This window comes from Etheostoma spectabile, chromosome 2, assembly GCF_008692095.1.
Source record: "Etheostoma spectabile isolate EspeVRDwgs_2016 chromosome 2, UIUC_Espe_1.0, whole genome shotgun sequence".
NCBI lineage: Eukaryota > Metazoa > Chordata > Actinopteri > Perciformes > Percidae > Etheostoma > Etheostoma spectabile.
In genome coordinates, this window is record NC_045734.1 from 6465786 (window position 1) to 6476678 (window position 10893).

General features: G+C 41.5%; 2 protein-coding genes across 4 annotated transcripts in view; both read left to right on the plus strand.

The window, feature by feature from the left end:
* Nucleotides 1–4886, plus strand: part of brat1 (BRCA1-associated ATM activator 1) — a 9231-nt gene extending 4345 nt beyond the window's left edge. For 2 of the 3 annotated variants that reach the window (XM_032535351.1, XM_032535332.1), the window contains exons 5-12: nt 460–585; nt 695–786; nt 874–977; nt 1093–1279; nt 1711–1784; nt 2494–2578; nt 2677–2960; nt 3654–4886. In XM_032535351.1, the coding sequence (XP_032391242.1) occupies nt 460–585; nt 695–786; nt 874–977; nt 1093–1279; nt 1711–1784; nt 2494–2578; nt 2677–2960; nt 3654–4529 (1828 nt within the window). In that variant the 3' untranslated portion in view covers nt 4530–4886. The remainder of the gene's footprint in view (nt 1–459; nt 586–694; nt 787–873; nt 978–1092; nt 1280–1710; nt 1785–2493; nt 2579–2676; nt 2961–3653) is intronic. The other variant, XM_032535343.1, reaches the window with a different exon arrangement.
* Nucleotides 4887–5548: 662 nt separating this feature from the next.
* On the plus strand, nt 5549–10566 carry LOC116705414 (GRB2-related adapter protein). Its single transcript, XM_032541592.1, has 5 exons — nt 5549–5875; nt 5997–6094; nt 6554–6673; nt 9745–10054; nt 10149–10566. The coding sequence occupies exons 1-5, from the start codon at nt 5798–5800 to the stop codon at nt 10326–10328; spliced, it is 786 nt and encodes a 261-aa protein (XP_032397483.1). The 5' UTR covers nt 5549–5797; the 3' UTR covers nt 10329–10566.
* The last annotated feature ends 327 nt before the right edge of the window (nt 10567–10893 follow it).

The following is a 10893-nucleotide window of genomic DNA, read 5'->3' on the forward strand; positions in this document are numbered from 1 at the left end:
AATCCCAGAAAAAGTAATTTTTTTTTCATAGTATCTGTACTTTAAACTGTCTTTGAATCCTACTCAGGTGAACAGCAGATACTCTGCAGGCTTTATCTACATTCTATCCACTTAGGCTCAATTATGTTGGCAGGCCCTCTGGCTCAATAGGCAGTTTCTGCAAGCCAGTTTACTTAAAGCTCCAAATGTTACAAAGGCTTTACCTTGTGAATAATACTGTAATTCCCATACTACATTTGTGCTTATAATGCTTCTACAGTTGACAACTAGTATAAAAGAAGAATTATATGAAAAAAGTGCTGTAGTTTTAGATAAGTTATAACACAATTGTTTTGTCTGCATTGACTGCTGCACCTAATGTAAAAAGAAAGAGAGAAACAAATGACACACTGTATACCATAGATATAAAACATACATATAATGAGTGGTTTCTTAAACAACGTTCATGTTCGTCTTCAGCAGCTGCGGCCCTGATGGACGTGTCCCAGACCAACGCGTCACCCGTCTTCTATCGTCCATGTTGACCATCAGCCGACCCGCTGACCTCATTCATGCTGCAGCTGCTTTGCTTAGCAGAGGTCACCAGTAAGCATCTGATCACAGCAGCACTTCACACTCACCACTTACCAGTAACCAGGATGTTATTCACCCATGGGTGCTGTTTTCTTCTTCTTCTTCTTCTTCTTCTGTGCAGTGATACTGTCCACACAGCCCGGGCTGTGAGAATACTACTGCTCCCCCTCGACATTATAACTGGTCTGACTCTACTGGGCACAAACACCGCTGGTAAAACACACAGATATACACAGTTCACCAGAAAGAATGAACACATTTTTGTATTTTTTTATAACTTAATATGTTTTGTCCCTGCAGCCGACGAACATCAGGTTTCAGTGGTAGAGCAGCTGAAGAGTAAAACCTCCTGCATCTCTATGACCTGTGTCTGTCTGACGAACACACCACAGATCACACTCACGGTGAGGCTGCAAAGACAACAGAACAGAACAGAGGAGAGGAGACGAGACTGTATTCTTTATGACAAGCAGACTAACATCTCTGCCTTGCTCTCTCTCTCTCTCTTTTCCCTCCCAGCCTTCTGGCGTCCTCCCCTGTCCTCCTGTTTTGATTGTCACTGCGGTTGTGTCATTGTTAAGGATCAGCAGTGGCATCTCTTCCTCCTCATTCGCTGGTTGCAGCGAGGTTTGCAGGAACGTAATCGGCAGTGGCAAAGTTCAGAAATGTGCCCTAGACGCTCTAACGGCTCTCAACAGCAGCCCAGGTAACACTGTGTGTGTTTATGTGGGATGATCCAAATAGAAATAATGCTCTCTTTCCTTTCCTAACCACTTTTACTTTAACCTGATGGAAACTTTATTGGAAAGAGATAAAAATCTGCTTTTTATTAGTCTAACTCCTCAGTAAGTAAATACTGGAAACATACAGCAGAACAGTGAAGAATATCATAATCTATTTTCTTAGTACTAAGTAATATAAGTATAAATGTAAATCTCACTTTAAAAATGTGTAAAATGGTTTAAATAATTTGCAGGATTTTCTAACAAAATAGAAGAAAGTTGGATAAAATATATTCTGACACAAAACAAGTGCTACAGTATATGAACATTATAGTGTGTGTTTTCACACACACACACAAGAGAAGGATTTTTCCAATGAAAGGTTTAGTACCTATGCCCATCTTGTGTGTTTCAGGTGCGAAGGAGAAGATCAGTGAAGTGTTCACAATTCTGATACAATATCTGAACAATCCTGATTCTGACCCCACTGTAAGTTATGTGTGTTTCCTGTCTACACATGCTTAATTACAGCTTCTTTTATTTTATTTTGTGCCTGCTACTACTGCTACTGGGGAGCAGTGATGAAGAAGAAGACAGATTAAAAATAAAGTCAAAATATTTTTACCGGAAAAGTCATTATAGTTCAAGCATAAAGTCATACTTAAATATCGCAAGAATAGTAAGTCTAAATATTTCACTTAAATAACTTTTTTCAAGTGGCTGTTTTTCTTTGTTTCATATCGTTGAAAACAGTTATGTTTTGGAGTGTTGTTCAGACAAAACAAGCTATCTCTAGACATCATATTGTGTTCTGAGAAATTGGGATGGTTAAAACCTAAAAATTCATCAAGAGGTCATCTGCTAATTATTCGATAATTAAATAATTAGTAGGGGCCTTAATATACACACAGGGATATATGTTATCTCACATGTTATAGCATTCTCCAGGAATGGGAAGTAGCTAATGTTTTAGTAAAAGATGGGTAGACCGGCATGTATGCGGCTTTTTGGCTGTTTGTCTGGTTTTGTCTGGTCACATGAGAGTCTCTAGCCACTGACGGCACCATATTTGAATTCATTAAGTCACATGGAGAGTCTGAGTCTGCTTATGAGGGTTACAAAAGTTAGCTAAGAAATATCTCTAAATCATTGTTGTTTACTATCATTGAAATGACCGTGTCTGTGTTTCTTACTGTAGGTACTCCACAAGTCCTACCAGGCCTTCATAAAGTGGATCGGAGTGTGCACTGACCTCTCCTTAATAACAGACCAGCTCAGACAAGGTAAAGTTCAGCAGCAGCCCACTCACTCAAGCTCGTCAATACTAGGCTATATTCAATAATGTGTCACTGAAATGATCTGTATGTGTATACATGAATAGATCTGGTGGAGGTAGTGAAGAAGCGTGCGTGTGACATGCGTTGGGAGGTGAGAGACTCGACGGTGGAGTTTCTGGGACACCTGGCCGGTGTGCACGTCTCCGTGACATCAGGCGAGGACCTGTGTGATGCGTCTGAGGCTCTGCTGGGCGGCTGCTGTGCTACTCCTCTCCTGAAGGAGGCCCTCCAGGATACAGAGAGTTATGTGAGAGCCAGTGCCATCTCTGCTCTGGCAAAGACTCTGACACACAGCTGGCAACAGGGGGCAGCACTCACTCAGGACCAGGTAGGCAGAAACTGTTGGGACATTTGACTCTGGCATAAAACTACAGGGAAGCACTTGCTGTGATGTGGGATAAAATGTCAAATTATAGTTTTTCTTCTATGCCTTCAATCCATTGTTTAACATTTTCGATTATTAACATAAGCTGCTACTTTCTTAGGACAGAGTAAAAGATTAGCATGTTTCTTTTTGTAAAACACTTTGAGCTGCATTTAATGTGATTAAAGGTGCTATATAAATAAAGTTTACTATTATTATTTTTCACCCATGCACACTCAGATTAATAAGCAATCTATTGGTGTCAGAGCATTTACTTACCTTGTCCGATCAGAGAGGCAAACACTGTTGAGATTTTAAAATCAAGACTTTCTTTGCTCCTATGATTAATTGTATAATTGCTACCGTGTTCTGGTTTTTGTTCCTGTTTTTACGTTCATCCCTGTAAATAAGCAATAGAAACATAATTGTTGTTTCTACATATATTAGAGCTTTTATATATTTTGTATTGTTATTATTATCCTCTCCTTCTATAATAGTCTCCTTTTTATATTTTGTAAAGGGTATTTACCCTCAAAATTAGCAGACTTACCTGCTACCTGTGTAGGTGTACCGGGCCTCTAAAGATAAGGACAAAAATAAAAACCGGGGGTGCAATGAATTCAGATGTATATATCGAGGATTTTCTCTTCTATGCAGACTGAAATAGTGAGCCGGCTGCTTGAAATCCTCTCCCAGGACACAGAGGGATTCCCCAGGAGGGCTGTTGTACAATACTTCATCTCCTGGTTCTTGTCACACTCCTCACTCTCGCCTCCATCATCATCCACCCCCTCCACTTCTTTCCTGATGCAGTGTGTGCGCACCGTCCTCTCCCAAGGCAGCGCCGATTTAGACTGGGAGGTCAAAGTTCACACGCTGGAGCTGGCTGAGCTGCTGCTGGACCAAGCCTTTTCAGCTCACCGCGGTTACAGAAAGGGGTCAGATGCACATCGTGCCCTACAACACCCCTATGGTGTAGTTTCTGATCAGGCCTACACACTTCACACACACCCTGGCACACACACAGAGGGCGTGCAGTCAGAACTGGCCCATGTGGTCGAGCTGGGAGTCTTCTCAGCGCTGTTGAGCGGTCTGGTTGACTGCGATAGACCTGTGGGTCTGAAGGCCTGTCGACTGCTGATAATACTCAGAGAGACAATCTGCCCTCTGTCGCTAGGGGCGCTGGATGTAACTGCTGCCATGGCAACAGTATCCTGTGAACTGCTTGGCAGGGGCTGGGGGAAGGAGATCACAAAGATACTGGGGATGGAGAGCGATCGGGCCAGTGAGGTGGACATCTCAGCACAGAGAAGTTTCAGTGGAGCAGACGGGCGAGGGGACAGTGTGACTGTGAGCGTGTGCGAGGTGTTGAGGTCTCTGGATTTAGACGAGAGGCTGGACGTCCTGACTCAAAGCAGCGATCACATCCACAACTCTCCCCTCTCTCTGCTGCAGGACATACTGACTGCGAGCGCCGCTCACACTCATCCAGACACAAAGCCAGGGCATGAGGTCATAGTGGACTGCTACTGACACACACACGCGCACACACACACACACACACACACACAACACTGCAAATGCCTTATGTTATTTTGTTACGAGTGATGAACAAGACACTCTTAACTCAGGAAACACCTGCCTTCATGATGTTGGGATGTATTCATTACTTTAGTAAAAGAGGAATTGCCCTGATTTGACTGATTTTGAATTTGTTTCTTGTATCAATTTTTAGAATTACATAACATTAAATATTACAATTTTATTAAATACCAGATGTTGATTTTTTTTTCTTTTTCATGATATAATGTCTCTATTGATTTTTAAGATGCATTGATATAATTCAGTTGTACTCTTCTTTACTTCCAGCACAGGTCTATAGTAGTGCAAAAAAAAAGCTATTTAGCGTTCTGCTGGATTGCCCATCCAGGGACTGGTGGTGGAAATGAACTTTAGCTACAGTACATCGGACACTGCTTCTGCAACTGTCGATCTTTCTCTTCTTTTGTCTCTTACAAACAAACTATTAACATTTGGCACAGATCCTCCTGTACCTCTTCCCAGACAGCAGGAGGGGAAACAGACTGTGGGGGGGGGAGGGAGCAGGAAAAGGAGAGGCGCACCAATTAAAAGCAACCACATCCTCTACTGCTTCCTCTGAATCTGTGCTGTTGTGTTATCTGTGTTGATACTTTTGAATTATTCACCTATACTAGAATTAGACTTTCCAATTATCCATACAATCCATCACTCTAAAGAAGAACTCAATCTCAGGATTCCAGTTTTCACAATGGCTGTAGTTGAGAAAATTGGTTTATGAAACGTAACATGGTGACACCTTTTTACCTTTTTTTTAATGTCAGCTGATAATTTAAAGTATGTGTGAATTGGCTGAAGCCTTTGCAAATACTTCATCATGAGGTCATCCCATTCTGTTTGAGACTATTTTTAGTCCTTCCTTCCTTCTCGTATCTTCCATCCACTGTCACTGATTTCCCACGTGGAAATGCTTCATTAAAGCTCCAGAGTTTAAAGTGTGTAGAAATCAGAGATGGAGATTGAGAGGGCGGTCGCCAGCTCCACGTGTTCACACACACTCTAACTCAGTCACATGGAGGAACAGAGGGACACATGCAAAAAAAAAACTCATTAACTAATGAGCAGGATGTTAGAGACACACATAAAGACAGACACACACACACAGATTATCTCATCCTGTAATATCGTGGCATCGCCCCATTCTCTCTCTTCATTCATGAAGTGAAACTATTTTTGTGGTGGACTTGACTTTCCTTTACAGGATGGAGGCGGTGGCTCTTTTCTCTTTTGCAGCATCAGAAGAAGACGAGATCAGTTTTCAGAAAGGGGACATTATCAAGGTAAGTGTGTGTTTGTGTGTGTGTGTATGTGTAATTGTTTAGGTTGATGCAATTAGAGGTTTTAAAAGTTAAAAAGATTGCATGTTTACATAGTAAGAATAACTGCATGTGTGTGTTTTAGGTGAAAGAAATGGAGGATGATTCTTGCTGGGTCACAGCAGAGATCCAGGGGAAGCGTGGCTACGTGCCAGAGAACTACATTTCCCTCCTTCCTTATCCGTAAAAAAAATAATATTTGGTCCACATATTTTGACAACAAATCAATTTAGGACAAACAACTGCAAACGTGTTGTCTACTTGTGACTCTTCATGACAGGTTATGATCTGATCAGTGTTTAACCAAAACAATTCATTTGAAGGAATTTGCGATACCTAAAGAGGTGAAAGTATTGTGTATTTCAAAAGAAAAAAATGCAAAAATGAGGTGAAAAAACAAACAGTATCTTGTGACCCCTCAGAGGTATTCTGAGACCATGTTTGGGGTCTTGACCCCTTGGTTGGAAACCACTGAACATACTGTAAATGAGTTGTTTTTTCATTCAAAATGTACTCATGTGCTCATGCCCGTTTGAAGAGTAACATGAGAAAAACCATAATTCTAAATACAAAAATACATTAGCTCAACAAAAGAGTATCATTTACATGCGTGTGTGTGTGTGTGTGTTTGTCTGTTTGTAGGTGGTTTGCAGGACGGGTGTCGAGACTAGAGGCTGAAAAGCGTCTGTGCTGGCAGGAGACTGGAGTGTTCCTGGTGAGGGAGAGTGAATCCGCTCCTGGAGAGTTTTCCGTCTCTGTTAGGTCAGTGAGCGAACCACACACCAGACACAGACACACAGACACAAATCTCATGCTGCAGACTGACGTAACCTGCCTCTGCTGTCTATTTACACATTGGGATGTTAATTGTGTGCTGTGTTGCAGCGGATATATTTGCACGTGTTGAATCTGCTGACTTACTGTAATTTCTCATCAAACCTCCCTAGTGTCTTTAATGACCTGAGAGGTGATACTCTGCTCCTGGGTCTGACCTAATAATAAATGTAACACCTGGCCATCAGAATATACTCTACGATCAGAAGGGTTGCATGAAACAGGCAGACAGCAGCATCTCCTCCTTATATTATTTGTACAGATGGATGCTTGTTTTCTTCACATTGAGCATATTAGCATGTTACAGTTCCAGCATCCAGGTCTCTTTGAGTGTGTATCAGGGCTGGTGGAAGGGAGAGTCAGACTATTTTAATATATTTGTATGAGAACCCGCGCTAAAAATAGCTGCACAGACAGTTAGAGAGAGAGAGAGATTGTGTGTGTGTGTGTGTGTGTGTGTGTCAGGTGATGTAATTTGGGTCACCAAAGTGACGTGGGACACATTTAATCATTGAGGGTAAATTAAATGTGTTCAATATTCTGGGGCATTGCATAACACCGCTCAGTCTTTAATTAAACACAGGTACATTATGCAATTGACACATGCCACAGAGATGAATGTACATGCTGTGCACATAGTAATGCTTTAAAGCACAACATCTGTCTGTCTGCCTGCTGAGAGATAAGAGGTTTGCTTTATTTATGCACACATACTCAAACATTACCATAGAGTGCAATCCTCAGAATGATTAGTAGAGGGCGATCATGTTCAAGAACACTTTATTCAATCAACATTTTAGATTCAATACCTTATCGTAGTTATTATGCAAGCGTGACGAAATTGCATTTGCATCAGCCTCAAATGGGGCAGTGTATTACTGACTACACTCATATCTTTACAAAGAATGAAATAAGGCAGGATTGAAAAGAGTGAACAAATATTCAACCATAAAAAAATCTAAGAAAGTAATCTTAAAATATAAGCAAAAAGTCTAGTAAAGGTGCAGCGTGACAGATATGTGTGTTGGGGTGTTGAGTGACATGTGTGGTTGGAGTAGGAGTAAGTCACAAGGGGTGTTTTTATAGTTGTAAACTGCAGTCTCGTTAAAGGAAATTCTTCTAATCCTCCTCACGTCTGCAGTTCATCACGATGACACCGTGACTAATGCAGCAACGTACTTTTATTTTATTTATTTTTTAACCATGTTTTTATTCAAGAAAGATAAGACAACACAGATCCATTTATTTAGCTACAGTGCCTTGATTTCTGTTTTCTTATTTGAAAATTAATCATATCCCACCCACATACTGCCATTACAAACAAAACAAAAGTTAAAAAAAAGTTAAAAACATAAAAAATAAGGGAGGATGAGGTTGAGAAAGGAAGTAATTTCCACTTTATGAAAAGCTCACATCAGGTATCAGACAACTCAACTGTGTGTATTGGGCAGAGCTGTTAGGGCCTTCTATTATCTGGGGGGAGAGTGTCAAGCCTCTCAAAGTACAACAACAACGGATCCCATATTTTATGGAATGTGTCAGTTGATCCTCGAGAGAAATAGCATCAGGTCGTTAAGCCAGACCGACACATACCAATGTAAATGATTTAGTGAGATTAAAGACAGGCGAACTTCCTCTGAACTATCCATGCGTTAGCTGCTCTTTCTTTTCTCACAGGGCTAACACACATTACTAATGTCCCGATCACATGCTACTATAACTATAACTAACTATAAATATGTTTTAGGTGTGTAGTGTGTTAAAACAGGAACAATAAGGAGCAACTTAAAACAGTTTGTAAGCATTCAATAAGAAACGTTTGATTTGTGTGTGTGCTTCTGATGGACAAAGAAGATTGATGATCTGATTACAGCTGAAAACATGTACAATTATTGGTAGTGATAAAACAGCACCAGGAACCCCTTTTAGAAAACAAAAAATAGCTGTTACATTGTTTTTGAAAAAAAATAAATTCCATCTGTTTGCTAAGTTTAACAGCACTTTGATTGATCTGTCTGATCTGAAAGACACTATTATGTAGTATATTATATTCTTAGTATATTATATTCTGTATATATAAGTATGTAGTGTGGAAGTGGGACACAGTAGTAGACAGACAACCATTCAAATTCACACACCTATGAGCAATGTAGAGTCTCTAATGACCTAACTAACCTTTGGACTGTGGGAGGAAACTGGCGCCGAAAATGGGAGAAAATGAAAACTCTATTCAGAAAGGAGACTTTGCTGTGAGGAAACCACTGCGCTGATCCAACATTTTAACTAAAACACTACAAAATCCCCCAGACCTCTCATTTCTTAGGCTGACACATCTCGACAAACAAGCCCTGGTAGTGGTGTTGCCCTCCTTTCAGAGTCTTTAGGGGATTATCGTCGGGTGTGTGAGGGAGGAAGAAGCTTAATAAACAATTACACATCAGACAATGGACAGATTTATGCAGAAGTACTGGACATTATGCATGTTTGTTTTGAAATGTTAATATATTTCAGTCTTTAAAGGTCCCATGACATGGTGCACTATGGATGCTTTTATATAGACCTTAGTGGTCCCCTAATACCATAGCAATTAGTCAATGATCAAAACAGTTATAAATATGTCCTGTCGATCGTATCCGCTTATATCTTCACTCGGTTAGTGACATACTCACTACTTAACTATGGCAAGCTTTGTGTGTTTGTGCGTGCGTGCGTGTGTGCGTGTGTGCGTGTGTGCGTGTGTGCGTGTGTGTGTGTGTGTGTGTGTGTGTGTGTGTGTGTGTGTGTGTGCGTGTGTGCGTGTGTGTGTTGACATTTGCCGAGAACTGTAGTCTCATTTCCCACAGGGACAGAGTTGTGCACATCACCTCAGCATGAATTCTTAAACAAAGAAACCGGTAGAGGAATGACACTTTCATCTTCATACTGCTGTTGGAGCATAAAGGAGCGTGCACATACCTGCCTTTATCCCCTTAACCTATCTTACCTCTCTTATTTTGCAGCTACGGAGAGAGGGTGGAACATTTCCGAGTGCTGGAGGGGGGCGGTCAGTACTGCATCTGGGACGAGTCGTTTTGCTCCCTCAACCGTTTGGTGGATTTCTACAGAACTCACAGCATCGGCGTGGACAAAGTGGTCTACCTCAGAGACCCTCCTGAATCCCCTGGCCTGCTGTCCCAGCCTGGGCGTAACCCGTACCCCAACCCTTATAAAAGCAGCTCTCAGGAGTCCCTCCCCTCAGGCCGCCTCTACTCCCACCCCTCTCACCCAGAAAGGGAGCCCCCCCAGCGTCTGCATGAACGATTTGTCGGGGTATGACGGACCATGAAGCATCGTTACTCTTAACAAACTGCTTTTGTTGAACACACACCGGTTTGACTGATGTCTTTGCTCTGTCTTTGTGTAGAAACCCCGTCTGGCTCACGCCCTCTGTGACTACACCCCCCCTCAGACCGCCCACCTCCACTTCCTGCGCGATGACATCATCGACCTGCTGGACTGCTCGGGCTCACGGACCTGGAGAGGGCGCTGTCGAGGCCGAGTGGGAATCTTTCCGCCAGAATTTGTCCAGCCGCTGTATCACTGACACCATATCAAACTGGATCCCCGACACTTACCTTTCTTATGCAACGATCCAACTAGTGAGGAAATAGTTAGTCCAATAATCGATTAATCCACCGACAGAAAATCTATTGACGACAATTTTTATCATTGATTGAAAGACCCGAAAAAATATTTTCTCAACCAGCTTCAGAGTCTTGTGTGAGACCAGTTATTTTTCAGCCACAGTTGGTATACTATTTGTTATTACATATGAAATATTTCTTTGTTTCTGTTTTTTTCTGCACTCTTCTTTACTGATTTGAAGTGGGCGGTAATTCAGTTGGGGAAAAAAAAAGTTTAGTCACATACTTGCACCATCCAGGATTTATCAACATTAGTTATGAATAATTGATTTTTATAAAGAAATTCTTAAAGAAGAACTGCAGTGATTTGATCAAAACGTCTGTTTACGGATCTTGTGGAGTACTACTGCAGATGTGAAAAATGTCGTTTAAAGATGTTAGTGGTTCCACAGGAAGCTGTGCTAAATGTGATACATTGCCTCAAGTGATGTTGCTGAGTCAGTGTTGGTTTTGGGGTGAAGACGT

Coding starts and splice junctions, on each gene's coding strand:
- LOC116705414 (XM_032541592.1), top strand. CDS start 5,798: ATGGAGGCGGTGGCTCTTTTCTCTTTTGCAGCATCAGAAGAAGACGAG. Junction 6,095..6,553: donor ATTTCCCTCCTTCCTTATCC/GTAAAAAAAATA, acceptor GTCTGTTTGTAG/GTGGTTTGCAGGACGGGTGT. Junction 10,055..10,148: donor TGCATGAACGATTTGTCGGG/GTATGACGGACC, acceptor GTCTTTGTGTAG/AAACCCCGTCTGGCTCACGC.